Here is a 19,557-nt window from a genome sequence, read left to right on the forward strand (position 1 = left end):
ACTTCGCTTATGGACTTTGTGTTAGTTTATTAGGCTACTTTCACACTCGTGTTTTGTGCGGATCTGTCATGGACAGATTCATTCAGATAATACAACCGTCTGCATCCATTCAGAACGGATCCATTTGTATTATCTTTAACATAGCCAAGACGGATCAGTCTTGAACACCATTGAAAGTCAATAGAGGAGGGATCCGTTTTCTATTGTGCCAGATTGTGTCAGTGAAAACAGATCTGTCCCCATTGACTTACATTGTGTGCCAGGACGGATCCGTTTTGCTCAGTTTCGACAGACAGACACCAAACGCAGCAAGCAGCGTTTTGGTGTCCGTCTCCAAAGCGGAATGGAGACTGAACTGATGCATTCTGAGCGGATCCTTTTCCATTCAAAATGCATTAAATTGCAAACTGATCCGTTTTGGACCCCTTGGGAGAGCCCTGAATGGATCTCACAAACGGAAAGCCAAAACGCCAGTGTGAGAGTAGCCTAACAAAGTCGAGGTACTTGTATGCAGGACTGTATGTACAATGTGTAGGGGCATATGCACATAGGTTTACATGAGTCAATTATATGCAAGATAATCCATAAGTCTTTGTGGAAGATTTAATTTATAAACCTTCTGCACTGCTCCCTGGCCGAGGGCTTTTCTGAGCCGGAGTCTGCAGAGCTGTGACAAGGTTCTAGGGGTCTCTGGGGGAAAAAAGACAAATTAGAATGTAATCTGAAGGTTGGTTGAAAATGCCATCCACTACAGAACTATGACTTTTCTTGAGAAGATAAAAACATTACAATTTAATTACAAAGATACTAGGTGATACAAAGGACCTGTCACAGAACTAAAACGGTCCTACAGGCGTTTCTTCTTTCTTGACGCATTTGATGCTACTCCCCCTTTTTGCCTGCAATTGCATTGGTTAGTTTTAGCGCCTGATACTAGTGAATTGTCAGATGGGCAGTCTCCACCATCCAGTGTCAATGGAACACCAACTCCGTCATTGAGGTGGGAGGTGGAGACTTGTAAAGGTATGTGGCCAGTTTGAGTTCCATGAAGATGTGACAGGTCCCTTTTAAATGCAAAGTTAAGGATCTATTCAGGCTTCCTTTATTCTCTTACCTTCAGGAGTCCATATATATTTGTCGTTAAGAATAGCACAGTCTGCAGCAGTATTTTTTAAGTCAAAAATTGATTAAAATCTGATGGACCCCATGGGTCAGTCAGATTCATCAGGAGTCATTGGTATCTGAAAACAGATTAATCTGGCTATTGTAGTTCCACTCTCAGGGTTCATGTACACGATCACATCTGGATCCTTGTTATATAAATCAAGAATACAGAATTAATGCTCTTACACTCAGGCATACATATCCCACCATATGCAAATCCGCATTAACAGATTTTCAGAGACTTAAACACTGATAGGTCATCAGCATCTGATTGGTGGTGTCTGATACCTAGGACCGCCGCAGCTTTCACTAGGACAAATGACAACACGTTCATCGATTACAGGTATAGCGGCTGTGCTTGGTACTGCAGCTTAGCCCCATTCACTTCCACGGTGCTAAGCCGCGCTACCAAGCACTGCCGCTATACAATGTATGGTGCTATGCTTGGTAAACATGTAGAAGGCCTTGGCTCACAGGAACACAGATGCTGATCAACGGGGGTTTTGGGTGTAGGATCCCCACCATTCAGAAACTGATGACCTATTCAGAGGATTGGTCATCAGTATTTAAAGGGGTTGTCCGGGATTGAGGACTTTGTTCTATTAGTACAATACAGACATACATATAACATACATCCATGTCCTAACTTTTCCACATTTTTCTAAAGCCCTGTTTTCTTACAGGAAATTATTTGCCAGAAGTGAAGTTTTCTTAGACTCGGTGACGTACCGGGTCCCTTTCAGGAGCACTGAAGGCTCTTCTTCCCGCTGCTCAGGGAGCCCGGTGACATCACCGGCACTGATGGGCGGGCTTTAGCGCTGCTCTAGCCAGTAAAATGGCTAGGGCAGCGCTAAAGCCCGCCCATCAGAGTCGGTGACATCAGAGTCGGTTTTATTGTAAACGAAAGAGCATTTGCCTTGTGCGATTTAGCGCAGAGCAAAGGAGAGCATCGGAGCATGAACTGCTCCGATGCTCAAGTCAGGGGGGCTGCCGGGGTGAAAATGGAGGTATGTCCGTGTTCAGCTCTGAACCCGGACAACCCCTTTAAGTCTCAGAAAACTCTTTTAAAGTAAATGACATCACAGTAAATCTGCTTTGGTTTTCGTATGGTGGAGTTTGATGCACATATGATTCTATTTTGCACATTTACGGCAGTCCACAATACACGCAGTTATTGGCATATTGGCAATATAGTTCTTGTTACTTCCAATTTTCCGCTCCAGGGTTTCATTTATCTACAAGGAGTGGAAGACACTCTCAGAGAAAAAGAAGGAGCAAAATAATGCACCGGCCTGCTCCTTAAGGTGAAAAATGGCTAGGTCCTGAAGGGGTTAAATAAACCAACAAGAACCGGACAGAACTTACTTTCATGATATTCAAAGCATTTAGCAGTGGGACTGTTTGGCCAGGTATAATCTGCAGGTCTTTTTCCACGATTGTCCCTTGCGTACACATTTCCTCCAAATTCCACCAGCATTTCAATAAGATCTTTGTTCTTCACCTTGGCAGCGTGATGCAGCGCTGTTTCATGAAGTTTTGCTGCATTGACATTAGCTCCTTTAAAAAAATATATCCCAAAATAAGAATATTATGAGGCACATAGAGAACAAAAAACACTGAAAATTATGTGTGTCCGAAAAGGGTATTCCAGTAACATCAAGTTATCCCCTATCCACTGGATTGTGATCACAAGCTACGTATAGACAGGGGGGAACAGGAAGGCATTAAATCAGACGTAAACCCAAAGCTCTCCACCTACCTGCAGTGAGTAATACTTTAGCGCACTCCAAGTGCTCCCTTGCACATGCTACGTGTAAAGGGGTACCAAAATGACAATCATGAGCTTCTAGATTTGCCCCCACATCGATTAGAAGTTTCACACAATCAGGTTTACCTATTATTAAAAAATATAACAATCATATGAAGATAAACCGTAAAGATTTAGATAAAAAAACTAAATGACTGCAGACCATCCGCAGAGGATGCACTCACCACTCATGCATGCTTCGTGAAGAGGAGACGCAGTAAAAAGCGGAGGGTTCACTTTAGCTCCATGGTCCAGGAGCACCTGTATACACTCCAGACTTCCTGCGGCAGAGGCATCACACAGGGGTGTACTGCTATCAATATTTCTGGCATCTACCTATATGGTCCCAGAGGTGACATATACACCATAAACGTCTAAGATTTAAAGGGCATCTGTCAGCAGGTTTGTCCCTATGACACTGGCTGACCTGTTACATGTGCACTTGGCAGCTGGAGGCATCTGTGTTGGTCCCATGTTCATATGTGCCCGCATTGCTGACAAAAATGATGTTGTATTATATGCAAATGAGCCTCTAGGAGCAACAGGGGCGTTGTCGTTACACCTAGAGGCTCAGCTCTCTCTGCAACTACCACACCCTCTTCACTTTGACAGGACCAGGTATGATGATGTTTTCACTACCTGGCCCAGTCAATCAAAGTGCAGCGGGTACAGCAGTTACACAGAGAGCAGAGCCTGTAGGAGTAATGACAACGCTCCTGTTGCTGTTAGTAATATTGTAGGACGCCAATCAGTGGTGCAGAGAGAGGAGGTCAACTGAGCCGTGGGGAGAAGTCAATAGCTCTATTTGAAGACCTGTAACCTCTCCTGATGTTTTTTTTATTTTTCGAAAATTCGTGCATTTTTCATTTAATAACAATTACCTCTATTATTACTGCTAGGAGTTATAAATGAACTGCTAGCAGTTTGCAATGAAGGTCCAGATGGCTGCTACCAGTTGGAGTTAACATGTTGTCTTGACACAGGGGAAAGAATACTGTTGTCTGCGGTACAGGGTATTAAAGTGGTATTCCGGTTACCATAAATATAACTTATGTTTTAGACTAATTCAGCATTAATAATTATCAAATATATCGTAAATTTCACATATTTACGGTTCAGTAGTTATAAAAGTAGTTTTCTTCCTCTGCTACTCACTGTGTTTCCTCAAAAATGACCATGGCAACGACCTGTAGTTCTGAGCCTTTGTTAGGTCGAGCATGCTCAGTGTTGCCATCAGTTCTCTAGCTTAGGCTCCATTCACACGTCCGTGGTGTATTGCGGATCCGCAACACACCTGCCCGGCACCCCTATAGAAATGCCTATTCTTGTCCGCAGCTGCAGACAAGAATAGGACTTGTTCTATCTTTTGCGGAGCTGCGGACCCGAAGATCGGGGCCGCACTCCGCAAATGTGGATGCGGACAGCACACTATGTGCTGTCCTCATCCATTCCGTCACCATAGAAAATGAATGGGTGCGCACCCGTTTTGCAAAATTGCGGAACGGATGCGGACCCATTTGCGGACGTGTGAATGGAGCCTTAATGTGAAACAATTGGCGTGTTAGTGTGCTGGTGATTACTGAGTAGAGAGGGTGTGACCGGGCTGTATATCAGGCAGCCAATCAATAAGCATCCAGCAGGGAAGCTAGGGATTGTGGGGATTGTAGTCTTGTGAGGGAAGATCAGGCGCCATGATTCTCTCAGTGTGTTGCAGGCTCACACAGGAGCTAGACTAATGGATTGCAAGGTAAAATTAAGCTCTGGTTATATGTAAAGGTATAGGTTCTGATTGGGTCACAGCTTTCAGCCTTAAAGGGGTTATCCAATTTCTCAAACAGCCCCCCCATGTGCCGGGCCCCTTACAGGTAATATACTCACCCCGCTCCCTGCACCGCTCCTGGTCCCGCACCGCCGCCGCTTCTTTTCCCTGTACACGGATGAAAACATCCGGTGTTGGGGGGGAGTAGCCAATGGCATGAGGGGATGGGACAAGCCTCCCTAGCGTCACCCGCGATGCTAGGGAGGCTTGTTCCTGTCTGCCATTGGCTGTTCCCCCCTGACACTGGATGTTTTCATCCGTGTACAGGGAGAAGCAGCAGCGGCGGTGCGGGAACCAGGAGCGGCGCCGGGAGCGGGGTGAGTATATTACCTGTAAGGGGCCTGGAACATGGGGTGGCTGTTTGAGAAATTGGAAAATTGGATAACCCCTTTAATGCATTTTTTATTTTTTTATTGTTACTTCACTGTAATACCCCTTTAAATGTGAGGGAAATCAGTGAAATTTCAAGTGAAGTTAAATGAGAAAAATGTAATTTTGGGGGAGAGCTTGCAAATGGAATATATATTTTTTAGCACCAGAATACACCTTTAAGTAAACCAATCCATAGGGTTACAAACCTGTGCACCAGCAGCGAGCAGCAGCTTCACACACTGAGTGTGGCCATGAAGACAAGCTTCGTGTAGCGGTGTAATGGAGTCCACTGTGACCAAGTTCACGCAAACTCCACTCTCGATCAGTTGTCTGAGCTGCAGAGCCTGACCTTGTCTCGATGCATCATGGACCGGCGTCCGGTCCACCCAGTTTCCTGTATGAGAACGATCAGTAACACAATGAATGAAAATTCAGGGCGGCTACAGAACAGTATTTAATGCTAGTAATATATAGTGCTGCCCATAATTATTCATACCTCTGGCAAATTTTGACTTAAAGTTACTTTTATTCAACCAGCAAGTAATTTTTTGACGGGAAATGACATAGGTGTCTCCCAAAAGATAAGACGATGTACAAGAGGCATTATTGTGGGGGAAAAAAAATATTCTCAGCTTTTATTTACATTTGAGCAAAACGTGTCCAGTCCAAAATTATTTATACCCTTCTCAATAATCAATAGCCTTTATTGGCTATTACAGCAATCAAACGCTTCCTATAATTGCAGACCAGCTCTTTGCATGTGTCCACAGGTATTTTTGCCCATTTATCTTTAGCAATGGTTGGAGGGTCTTCTTGCCATCACTCTGATCTTTAGCTCCCTCCACAGATTCTCAATTGGATTCAAGTCTGGACTCCAAAACGTTAATGTTGTTGTCTGCTAACCATTTCTTCACCACTTTTGCTGTGTGTTTTGGGTCATTGTCATGCTGAAATGTCCACTGGTGCCCAAGGCCAAGTTTCTCTGCAGACTGCCTGATGTCGTCGTTGAGAATCCTCATGTATGGCTCTTTATACATGGTGCCATTTACTGTGATTAGGTTTCCTGGTCCATTGGCTGAAAAACAACCCCAAAGCATTAGGTTCCCACCACCATGTTGGACAGTGGGGATGGTGTTCTTTGGGTTGAAGGCTTCTCCTTTTTTACGCCAACTGGACACTTTTTGCTCAAATGTAAATAAAAGCTGAGAAATTTATTTTTTCCACAATAATGCCTCTTGTACATCGTCTTATTATCTTTTGGGAGACACCTATGTCATTTCCGTCAAAAAATTACTTGCTGGTTGAATAAAAGTAACTTTAAAGAGGACCTTTCACTAGAATAAAACATCTAAACTAACTATACAGACATGGAAAGCGGCGCCCAGGGATCTCCCTGCACTTACTGTTATACCTGGGCGCCGCTCCATTCTCCCGGTATAGCCTCCGGTATCTTCATAGTTAGGCTCCACCCAGGGGAACCTGCCGGCGTCTCATTCTCCCATGCTGTAGCGCTGGCCAATCACAGCGCTCATAGCCTGAGAGGCTTTTTTTTCTCTCAGGCTATGAGCTGAGCGCTGCGATTGGCCAGCGCTACAGCATGGGAGAATGAGACGCCGGCAGGTTCAACTGGGAGAACGGAGCGGCGCCCAGGTATAACAGTAAGTGCAGGTAGATCCCTGGGCGCCGCTCTCCATGTCTGTATAGTTAGTTTAGATGTTTTATTCGAGTGAAAGGTCCTCTTTAAGTCTAAATTTGCCAGGGGTATGAATAATTATGGGCAGCACTGTATATTATGATATTAAAGGGGTCGTCTCACTTCAGTAAATGGCATTTATCATGTAGAGAATTAATACAAGGCACTTACTAATATATTATGATTCTCCATGTTGCCTCCTTTGCTGGATGGATTAATTTTTCCATCACATTATACACTGCTCCTTTCCAGGGGTCATGGCCACCGCTGCAGAGCAGATCGGAGATAGCCAGGACGGGAGATACTGCGCATGTGTGCCTATGCACACTCCCACGGTTTCAGCCACCAGAGAGGCTGGCACCATTTCCTGTAGTGCGCAAGCACAACCAACGCTGCTGGATTACAGGGTGGTTGTAATCCAGCCAGCAAAGGAGGCAATATGGATAATCCCAATACATTAGTACAGGCATGTCCAAACTGCGGCCCTCCAGCTGTTCCAAAACTACAACTCCCAGCATGCCTGGATAGCTTACAGCTATTAGGGCATGCTGGGAGTTGTAGTTTTGCAACAGCTGGAGGGCCACAGTTTGGACATGCCTGCATTAGTAAGTGCCTTGTATTAAATTATTTTTAGTGTTGACTTATTCTCAGGATAGGTCATCAATATCAGATCGGCAGGGGTCTGACACCCGGCACCCCCGCCGATCTTCTATCTATGACCAGTCCTTGTCACTGATTTTGCCAGCAGTGACAAATTTCTGTTACCAGTGACTGATATAAATCTCCACTGCTTTTGGAGCACTTTTCTTTTTCTATTTTTTTATGAATAAAATAAATAAATAAAAAATAATTGGGGCTCATTTAGCATATTGGAGAGAAAGCATGTTTGGGTCCTTATCTTAGTATTAGGAATTCATCAGGGTTAGCGCTCTTTTTTTTTTTTTTTTTTTTTTTTTAAAAGTACTTTCCAAGTTAATATTAGTTGTTAAAGTTACAAAATGTCTCAAGGGCTCACAGTGCCGAGGAGGCTTATGCCATACTAGCCTCGGACTCTGACAGTGGAGAAGAATCTTTTCTTGTGTATAGCTCTTCTTCTCATTCATCAGTTGACGAACCCTCTAACAGACGCAGTAGAGTTAGCAGCGCATCAGCTTCTACAAATGACCCCAGCTGGACTTCCGCTACTAACTTTGTACCTCAGGTGCCGGACTTTACGGCCACTACAGGTATTTATGTGAACACTGCAGGGTTCACAGAAGCTGATTATTTCCACCTTTTTTTCTGATGAATTGATGATGGTGGAGTAAACTAATCTTTATGCCAATCAATTTTTAGCCGCCCACCCCAACTCATACTATGCAAGACCCCTTCAGTGGACTCCAAAGACCCCTGTGGAAATGAAAACATTTTTGGGGTCTAATACTTAATATGGGGATAATTAAAAAACCATCACTAGTGTCATATTTTACATCACACGCCAATATACCGCACCATTATGCCCAGGGCACGATTCGAAGTTCTCCTGAAATTTCCACATTATAACAATAATGCTGATTGTCCACCCCCTAATGATCCTGGAAATGATCGTTTATAATAATCTATAATGGGTCAATTTTTGTATAATCTCAAATTTGGCCAGGTATACAAAAAGCATCTGTCCATCTATTAATCCCTTGTGCATTTCAAAGGCAGACTGCATTTTCGCCAATACCTGCCCAACAAACGGGCCAGGTATGACATCAAACTCTACAAATTACCGTATGTGAAAGCCAAAAGGGGCTATACACATAAATTCAGTTTACGAGGGAAAAGATTTGATTTAAAAAAAAAAACTGTGCCCCCCTGTCCTTGGAATAGCAGGAAAAATAGTATGGGACTTGATTCACTCCCTGCTAGGTCAAGGGTACAACTTGTACCTTGACAACTTCTACACAAGTGTCCCACTACTGAAATGGCTGTTTTCCAGAGACACTGTTAGCATGCGGAACTCCGACAAAACCAAAAACATCTGCCAAAAAATCTTATAGACCAAAGGATAAGAGTGAGGGAAAGCAGGGCAGTTTGCAGTGATAACATGATGCTTGTTAAAGGGAGCCTGTCACCTAAAAAACGCCTCCCAAACCACCAGCATTAGGGCTCTTTCACACCTGCGTTCTTGTCTTCCGGCATAGAGTTCCGTCGTCGGGGCTCTATGCCGGAAGAATCCTGATCAGGATTATCCTAATGCATTCTGAATGGAGTGAAATTCGTTCAGGATGCATCAGGATGTCTTCAGTTCCGGAATGGAACGTTTTTTGGCCGGAGAAAATACCGCAGCATGCTGCGCTTTTTGCTCCGGCCAAAAATCCTGAAGACTTGCCGCAAGGCCAGATCCGGAATGAATGCCCATTGAAAGGCATTGATCCGGATCCGGCCTTAAGCTAAACGTCGTTTAGCTTTTTTAGAGTGGTTACCATGGCTGCCGGGACGCTAAAGTCCTGGCAGCCATGGTAAAGTGTAGTGGGGAGCGGTATACTTACCATCCGTGCAGCTCCCGGGGCGCTCCAGAGTGACGTCAGGGCGCCCCAAGCGCATGGATCACGTGATCGCATGGCACGTCATCCATGCGCATGGGGCGCTCTGACGTCACTCTGGAGCGCCCCGGGAGCCGCACGGACTGTAAGTATACCGCTCCCCGCTCCCCTCTCCTACTATGGCAACCAGGACTTTAATAGCGTCCTGGCTGCCATAGTAACACTGAAAGCATTTTGAAGACAGATCCGCCTTCAAATGCTTTCAGTTCACTTGCGTTTTTCCGGATCCGGCGTGTAATTCCGGCAAGTGGAGTACACGCCGGATCCGGACAACGCAAGTGTGAAAGAGGCCTTACCTTAACCCTTAATGACCGGGCCATTTTGCACCTTCGTGACCAGACTGATTTTTGCTAATCTGACATGTGTCACTTTATGTGGTAATAACTTTGGAACACTTTTACTTATCCAAGCCATTCAGAGACTGTTTTCTTGTGACACATTGTATTTCATGTTAGTGGTAAATTTGAGTTAATATGTTTTACTATTATTTATTTAAAAAAAATCAAAATTAGAATTTCTCTGCTTTTAAGGCAGATCGTGATACCTCACAAAATATGGTAGTTATTACTTTACATTTCCCATATGTCTACTTTATGTTGGCATCATTTTGAAAATGTAATTTTAATTGTTTAGGACATTAGAAGGCTTAGAATTTTAGAAGAAATTCTTACATTTTTTTAAGAAAATTTCCAAACCCCACTTTTTCAAGGAACAGTTCAGTTATGATGTCACTTTGTGGGCCTTACATAGTATTAACCACCCAAAAATGACGCCATTTTACATCCCTCAAGGTATTCAAAACTGATTTGCAAACTTAGTTAACCCTTTAGGTGTTCCACAAGAATTAAAGGAAAATGGAGATACAATTTCAAAATTTTTGGCAGATTTTCTATTTTAATCATTTTTTTCCTGTAACACAGCAAGGGTTAACAGCCAAACTAAACTCAATATCTATTACTATCTATTACCCTGATTCTGCAGTGTACAGAAACACCCCATATGGGGTTGTCGACTGCTATATGGGTGTACAGCAGAGCTTAGAACAGATGGGGCACGATATGGCTTCTGGAGGGCAGATTTCACTGGAATCATTTTCAGGTGCCTTGTCACAATTGAGAACACCCTGAAATACTCCTACAATGGAAACCCCCAAGAAGTCACCCCATTTTGGATACTACACCCCCAAGGAATTTTTCAAGGCGTGTAGCGAGCACTTTGACCCAACAAGCGATTCACAGAATTATCAAATATTTTGTCATGAAAATGAAAAATGTATTTTTTTACAATAAAATGTCGCTTTAGGCCCACATTATTCATTTTCCCAAGGGGTAACAGAGTAAATTACCCCCACAATGTGTTTCCTATTTTCTCCTGAATATGGCAACACTTCACATGTGGTTGCGAACTTCTGTATGTGCACACTGTAAAGTTCACTTCAGTGCGACAGCTTATGCATTCGGTATCCTACAAATACAGTTTCAAGGGGGTGTTTGATAAAACCATCAATAGGGGTAGAGTTAAAGTCACAGAGGTGTGCTAGATTCTAAAACAACCTTTTATGCAAAGACCCGGCTTTGAGGGGCACGTCTCACAATGGTGAATTGTGTCTTTCCAGATTCCATTTCTGGAGCATACCCGACACATTTTTGTGGCCTTCTCCGTGTCTCTGTGGGGGGGGGGGGGGGGGAACTACCCCAGGGAAATGCTGTCCTCGTATTATTCTGCTCTCACTTTCCTGTGGCCCTGCTCCCTTCCACTTCCTGTTCCCCAAATAAAAAGGTCTTTATTACTTTTTCTTGAGGAATTTTCCTCTGTTTCCTGCACTTCTGTATTTTACAAAAGCATTATAGAGGGCTATTTGCGTCAGGTGCAATGCCAATCTTTTATACCATGCCCGAGTTTTGCGGAGGGCAGTGTATGGTTGCAGTACCTGGTCTGACAGATGCACCCCTCCCATAAACGTATTATAGTCCTGGATGCACACAGGTTTGGGGACTGATTCTGTGGATCCACAAACTGGGACAGGGGTGGGTCTGTCAGCATGTATGGTAGTAGGTACAAAGACTTCACGCTTGTCTTTGTACTTAAAAGGAACCTGTCGGCTAAAAAACGCCTCCCAAACCACCAGCATTACCTTAAAGTAGCCAGCAGTATGTTTCTAAAGATCCTTTTCTTTCTCCGGCCAGATGCACCAAAATCTTGAAAAACTAACTTTAATCCCCTGCATGCGCTATTTACCAGCAGAGTTTGACGTCAAGGGGGCAGCAGCCTCCTCGATTCAAGCCAGGATAACCGCGCCCCCTTTCACCTCTGATTGACAGCCGCGCACGTTAACGTCTGACGCGCACTCACACTCGGCCGGCTTTGCTGAACAGCCGAAAGTTATCGGGTGTCAATCAAAAGCGAAGGGGCAGGAAAGGGGGCGTGGTTATCTTGACTTGAAGCGAGGAGGCTGCTGCTCCCTTGACTTCGAACTCTGCTGTTACATAGCGCGTGCAGGGGATTAAAGTGTGTTTTTTAAAGATTTTGGTGCATCTGGCCGGAGGAAGAAAAGGATCTTTAGGAACATACTGCTGGCTACTTTAACCCCTTAGTGACCACGCACATTTTTTTAACATTGCATTCCAAGAGCTTTAACTTTTTTGTTTTTTCATCAATGTACTTGTATGAGGTCTTATTTTTTTGCAGGATAAGGTTTTAATGCACCATTTTAAGTACATGTAATAAGGCGTACATTAAAGGGGTTGTCCAAGTTATATTTATTGATGACCTATCCTCAGGATAGGTCATCAATATCAGATCGGCGGGGATCCGACACCCGGCACCCTCTCCGATCAGCTGTTTGAAGAGAAGGCGCGCGCGGTGTCAGCGCTGCCTCCTCTTCACTGTTTACCTTCTAGCTGTTGCATCTGCAGTGGTGAGCAGGTGTAATTACACCCAAGCCTTCCTATTGAAATGAATGGGACGGCTTGGGTGTAATTACACCTGCTCACCACTGCAGATGCAACAGCTAGAAGGTAAACAGTGAAGAGGAGGCAGCGCTGGCACGGCACACGCCTTCTCTTCAAACAGTTGATCGGAGGGGGTGCCGGGTGTCGGACCCCCTCCGATCTGATATTGATGACCTATCCTGAGGATAGGTCATCAATAAATATAACTTGGACAACCTTTTTAACCGCCTCCGGACCGCCTAACGCAGATCTGCGGTCCGGAGGCGGCAGCTCTGCACAGAGGGACGCATATACGCGTCATCTCGCGAGAGCCGTGACTTCCTGTGAATGCGCGCACACAGGCACGGAAGGTAAGAGACAGGATCTCCAGCCTGCCAGCGGCGATCGTTCGCTGGCAGGCTGGAGATGCAATTTTTTTTAACCCCTAACAGGTATATTAGACGCTGTTTTGATAACAGCGTCTAATATACCTGCTACCTGGTCCTCTTGTGGTCCCTTTTGTTTGGATCGACCACCAGAGGACACAGGTAGCTGTGTAAAGTACCACAAAACACCACTACACTACACTACACCCCCCCGTCACTTATTAACCCCTTATGAACCCCTGATCACCCTATATAGACTCCCTGATCACCTCCCTGTCATTGATCACCCCCCTGTAAGGCTCCATTCAGACGTCCGTACGTTTTTTACGGATCCACGGATACATGGATCGGGTCCACAAAAAACATACGGACGTCTGAATGGAGCCTTACAGGGGGGTGATCAATGACAGGCTTGTGATCACCCATATAGATTCCCTGATCACCCCCCTGTCATTGATCACCCCCTGTAAGGCTCCATTTAGACATTTTTTTTTGGCACAAGTTAGCGGAAATAGATATTTTATTTTAATTTTATTTTTATTACTCATATTCCACTAACTTGTGTCAAAAAATAAAATCTCACATGAACTCACCATAACCCTCACGGAATCCAAATGCATAACATTTTTTAGACATTTATATTCCAGACTTCTTCTCACGCTTTAGGGCCCCTAAAATGCCAGGGCAGTATAAATACCCAACATGTGACCCCATTTCGGAAAGAAGACACCCCAAGGTATTCCGTGAGGGGCATATTGAGTCCATGAAAGATTGAAATTTTTGTCCCAAGTTAGCGGAAAGGGAGACTTTGTGAGAAAATAAAAAAAATATCAATTTCCGCTAACTTGTGCCAAAAAAAAAAATTTCTATGAAGTCGCCATGCCCCTCATTGAATACCTTGGGGTGTCTTCTTTCCAAAATGGGGTCACATGTGGGGTATTTATACTGCCCTGGCATTTTAGGGGCCCGAAAGCGTGAGAAGAAGTCTGGGATCCAAATGTCTAAAAATGCCCTCCTAAAAGGAATTTGGGCCCCTTTGCGCATCTAGGCTGCAAAAAAGTGTCACACATGTGGTATCGCCGTACTCAGGAGAAGTTGGGCAATGTGTTTTGGGGTGTCATTTTACATATACCCATGCTGGGTGAGAGAAATATCTTGTTCAAATGCCAACTTTGTATAAAAAAAATGGGAAAAGTTGTCTTTTGCCAAGATATTTCTCTCACCGAGCATGGGTATATGTAAAATGACACCCCAAAACACATTCCCCAACTTCTCCTGAGTACAGCGATACCACATGTGTGACACTTTTTTGCCGCCTAGGTGGGCAAAGGGGCCCACATTCCAAAGAGCACCTTTAGGATTTCACAGGTCATTTTTTACACATTTTGATTTCAAACTACTTACCACACATTAGGGCCCCTAGAATGCCAGGGCAGTATAACTACCCCACAAGTGACCCCATTTTGGAAAGAAGACACCCCAAGGTATTCCGTGAGGGGCATGGCGAGTTCCTAGAATCTTTTATTTTTTGTAACAAGTTAGCGGAAAATGATGATTTTTTTTCTTACAAAGTCTCATATTCCACTAACTTGTGACAAAAAATAGAAAATTCTAGGAACTCGCCATGCCCCTCACGGAATACCTTGGGGTGTTTTCTTTCCAAAATGGTGTCACTTGTGGGGTAGTTATACTGCCCTGGCAATTTAGGGGCCCATATGCGTAAGAAGTAGTTTGAAATCAAAATCTGTAAAAAATGGCTGGTGAAATCCTAAAGGTGCTCTTTGGAATGTGTGCCCCTTTGCCCACCTAGGCTGCAAAAAAAGTGTCACACATCTGGTATCGCCGTACTCAGGAGAAGTTGGTGAATGTGTTTTGGGGTGTCATTTTACATATACCCATGCTGGGATGAGAGAAATATCTTGGCAAAAGACAACATTTCCCATTTTTTTTATACAAAGTTGGCATTTGACCAAGATATTTATCTCACCCAGCATGGGTATATGTAAAATGACACCCCAAAACACATTCCCCAACTTCTCCTGAGTACGGCAATACCACATGTGTGACACTTTTTTGTAGCCTATGTGGGCAAAGGGGCACACATTCCAAAGAGCACCTTTCGGATTTCACCGGTCATTTTTTTACAGATTTTGATTGCAAACTACTTCTCACGCATATGGGCCCCTAAAATGCCAGGGCAGTATAACTACCCCACAAGTGACCCCATTTTGGAAAGAAGACACCTCAGGGTATTCTGTGAGGGGCATGGTGAGTTCCTAGAATTTTTAATTTTTTGTCACAAGTTAGTGGAATATGAGACTTTGTAAGAAAAAAATAAAATAAAAAATAAATCATCATTTTCCGCTAACTTGTGACAAAAAATAAAAAGTTCTATGAACTCACTATGCCCATCAGCGAATACCTTAGGGTGTCTACTTTCCGAAATCGGGTCATTTGTGGGGGTTTTCTACTGTCTGGGCATTGTAGAACCTCAGGAAACATGACAGATGCTCAGAAAGTCAGAGCTGCTTCAAAAAGCGGAAATTCACATTTTTGTACCATAAACGCTATAACTTTTACCCAAACCTTTTTTTTTATGAAAGACATGTAGAACAATAAATTTAAAATGTATATATGGATGTCGTTTTTTTTGCAAAATTTTACAACTTAAAGTGAAAAATGTAATTTTTTTGCAAAAAAAATCGGTACATTTCGATTAATAACAAAAAAAAGTAAAAATGTCAGCAGCAATGAAATACCACCAAATGAAAGCTCTATTAGTGAGAAGAAAAGGAGGTAAAATTCATTTGGGTGGTAAGTTGCATGACCGAGCAATAAACGGTGAAAGTAGAGTAGTGCAGAAGTGTAAAAAGTGGCCTGGTCATTAAGGGTGTTTTAGCTAGGGGGGTTGAAGTGGTTAAGTACAAGTAAAAAGGTGCATTAGTGGTCACTAAGGGGTTAAGTCTGTCTATGCAACACGATAAAGAGGTGACATGTGTTCAATTATTTATACAGGCATCCTTTACAATTTCATGGGGTTACAATGGTCATCAATATAACAACATCGGATCGCAGTGGAGGGTTAGTATGATTTTCTATTTAAAAATTTTGGTTTATTTGTACGTGTCAAAACTGAAAATTGTCCTGGTTACTAGAACTACAAAATGTCCACACCTCCCTGGCAGTGAAAGGGTTAACTGTCTCCGGCCCTTGACGTACTGTCAGTGGCAGTATTGACCACATACTATACAATTGAGTAGGGCCCCGACAGGTGCAATGGCCTTCAAATGTATCTGTGTCCTGTCTGTGGACTTCGCGGACACGTGGAGAGTAATTACAGCTGATCATCCCATTTGAGTGAATGGAGGAGGAAGCAGTAATTACCCTGCACCATCGCTATTACCTAGATAGCGTGCAGGTGAACATTGAAGTCAATGTAGCGCTCGCATGGGCGTCAGGACCCCTTTAAACAGCTGATCGTGTGGTGTCAGATGGTGTCATCAATATCCTCAAACCACACAGCCCCTTTAGCAGAAGGCTTGGCTACACACAGCCCTGGACTAGTACAAGGACAAGTAGAGTAGTCGTCGTAAAAATGTAGGCTGGGGCTACACAGCGATCTTGGCGGCAACACCTCACTCAAATGTCTTTTTATTAGGGCCCCCAGAAATGCCAAGCCCCCCCCTGCCTGCTATTACATAAAGGTGCGGTAAGGGATTAATGGGTCACAAATTTTTCAAAAAACTTATATTATATATTATGTTATACAGATACCAAAAGTGCAAGTGCGGGCACATCTATATTCACCGCTATGTGACTGCCAGAAATAACCTGCTATTTTGGGAAGCCCCCATAGCAGTGGGTTTTAAACAGCAGACACCCTGCACTAATGACGGGTGGCAATGCCGATTGTGGGCTTTTAACCCTTCAGATGCCATAGTTAAATGTGACCAGGGCTTCTGGATGCCCTAAAACCAGAAGAGCGCGCTTCCCTGGCGGGGATCGGGGGAGCCAGACCGTGATTCTGACAGCCCGTCCTCCTGTGTGACAGGAGGTTGCCGCATATTAGTTTCTATGGAGCCCACAGGAACATAGTAGAATTCTCACTGACTCCAGGACTAATGCATTGGAGTCCATGAGAGAAGCAAATTAAATGATTGCTTGCTATAAAAAAACAAGTGTAAAAAATTAAAAAGATTTTAAATATGTAAACAATATGTAAACAATAAAAAAATACACATCATACACATATAAAATACACGACAAACGGCGAAATGGCCGATTTGCCTTTTTTTGGGTCGCCCCACCCTTCCCACCACATTTTATGCAACCATATATGGTGCCATTAGAAAGTGCATCGAGTCCCACAAGAAACAAGCCCTCATACGGCTATGTGAATGAAGGAATAAAAATGACTGGGCGATCTGGGAGTAAGAAACAAAAACGAGAAAAAATAAATAAAAATGGAACATTTCCTGGTCATTAAAGGATTAAGTAACTAAGGCCTCCTGCATAAGAACATGTGCGCCCCGTGGCCGTATGGCGGACCGCATTTGCGGATCTGCAATACACGGGTGCCGTTCCGTGGGCATTCCGCATCACAGATGCAGACCCATTCACTTCAACGAGTCCGCAAATCCGAAATGTTGCAGAACGAAAACCCACGGAAGTACTACATGTCCTATCTTTCTGCGAAACGGGAGGATCGCGGACCCATTAAAGTGAATGGGTCTGCGATCCGCTGCGGCTGCCCCACGGTCGGTGTTCGTGTATTGCAGCACGTCCACGGGGCGCACACGTTCATGTGCAGGAGGCCTACGACGTTTGGGAAGGTGCCACCAATGAAAACATATTTCCCATAATTAGAGTTGAGAGAACTCGTGTTTTCAAGTTCGGCGTATCTAAGAATTCCGTTATGGACTCCGCTACCACGGACCGGAATTCTTAGATACGCCGAACACAAGTTCGCTCCTCCCTAACCCATAATACAATTGTATCACTAGAAATATCCCAACCATGCTCAAACTAGTTCCTTTATCACTCCGTCTGTGGTCATTTTTGGGAAAGAAGAATCCAAAATGTAACTGGATGGATTTCTGGCCCAGAACCATTACGTTATTCCTATGGTCTGTGGTAAACCAGCAGTGTGCGGTAGTGACAGGACCACCAGCGCTGCCCACAACACGCATGCGCACTCTGCCCCATCCTACCGATGTCTCCGATTACAGGGCTCCTCAGAGCAGACGGCGCAGTCAATGGGAGCTGCTCCGGTTTCCATGACAACGTTGACCTAGATTTACTACGCATTTAAAAATGCTTCCTGTACGGTGTGACCAGAGGAAAACAACTTCTCAAAGGATCTCGGGAGTTGTAGTTTTCCGCTCTGACGTGACTAGGCGGTACCCGGGCCGCACGTGACTGTATGCCACGCGTCGACATTATAGTCATGTGTTATTTAGCCTAAACCAGGCCCGCCATTTGCAATGACGTTTTCTGTGCTGTCGTAAAGTTGTCATCCACAGGCTGCAGCTCTCATAGCATGCTGGGACTTGTAGTTTTCTAACTGCGGCTGCCTGAGAATAGTGACGTTTACAGGAACCTAATGAGGGAAATAAGTCACATCCTGCCAGGCAGTTTTCTAATGTTATTTCCTGGCATGTCATAATAAAATATAGGAAGGACCTCTAGGGTGGTGTACTGCACCTGTATGTAACCGTACCTATTATGGACATAACACACAGACCTACCGATAAAATATGGTCGCCTATACGCTAAGGGCATGCCCTCAAGATATGTCCAGAGTAATAAACTTGTATATAAAGACAATCATATACACTTGCGCGTTTCGAGCTGCTATGACTAAGAACAGAGGGACACTTGTGGTTGCAGCCAAGTATAGGACATGTTCTATCTTCTGAGGAACAGACATGGAGGAGGAAAGCACACAAATGATATGCATGCTTTCTCCGTCCATATGTCCATTCAAAAGAATGTGGTCCATTAACGTCAATAGGTTAGCAAAAGATAACATGCAACACAGACGTTATCTGTATTTTGTGGACCGCAAAATACATACGGTTGTGTGCATGAGGCCTTAAGGGGGTATTCCCATCTGAGACAATAGGGGCATATCCACCGAGAACGGAGCTGGGTCTGGTCACCACCAAGTGCTCTCCCCATAGTAGTTAATGGGAGCGCACCGCACTTGCACAGCCACCGCTCCCATTGATTTCTACGGGGTCCACGTAAAATAGTCTAGCCAGCACTTGACTATTTTCAGCGGCCCCATAGAAATAAATGGAGGGCGTTCGGGGCTTCATTCTTGGTGCAGCGATATGCCCCTGAGATGGGAAAACGCCTTTAACCTGTTCAAGACTAGGATAATTGCAATCTTTGTAATCAGACACAATTTAGCAATTTTTCATATGCGTTAGATTAAGGCTACATGCACACAACCGTTGTGTGTTTTGTGGTCCGCAAATCGCGGATCCTCAAAACACAGATGGCGTCTGTGTGCGTTCCGCAATTTGCAGAACGGCACGGACAGCCTTTAATATAACTACCTATTCTTGTCCGCAAAGCACAGACAAGAATAGGACAGGTTATATTTTTTTTTGAGGACCACAGAACAGAGCAACGGACGCGGACAGCACACGGAGTGCTGTCCGCATCTTTTGCGGCCCCATTGAAGTTAATGGGTCCGCGTCCGAGCCGCCAAAACTGCGGCTCGGATACGGACCAAAACAACTGCCGTATGCATGAGGCCTAAAGGGGTTGTCCAGCCTTTTTTAAGTGATGGCCTATCCTCAGGAC

At 44.3% G+C, this 19,557-nt stretch overlaps 1 protein-coding gene across 1 annotated transcript; it reads right to left on the reverse strand.

The window, feature by feature from the left end:
• Positions 1 to 363: 363 nt before the first annotated feature.
• Positions 364 to 18,131, reverse strand: ASB13 (ankyrin repeat and SOCS box containing 13). Its single transcript, XM_044280009.1, has 6 exons — positions 17,955 to 18,131; positions 5,369 to 5,556; positions 3,157 to 3,307; positions 2,924 to 3,058; positions 2,530 to 2,721; positions 364 to 690 (listed from the first exon to the last, which is right to left on the reverse strand). Exons 1-6 carry the CDS (start codon positions 18,049 to 18,051, stop codon positions 563 to 565), a joined length of 891 nt encoding a protein of 296 aa, XP_044135944.1. The 5' UTR covers positions 18,052 to 18,131; the 3' UTR covers positions 364 to 562.
• Between the last annotated feature and the right edge of the window lie 1,426 nt (positions 18,132 to 19,557).

This window comes from Bufo gargarizans, chromosome 2, assembly GCF_014858855.1.
Source record: "Bufo gargarizans isolate SCDJY-AF-19 chromosome 2, ASM1485885v1, whole genome shotgun sequence".
NCBI classification, from domain to species: Eukaryota; Metazoa; Chordata; class Amphibia; order Anura; family Bufonidae; genus Bufo; species Bufo gargarizans.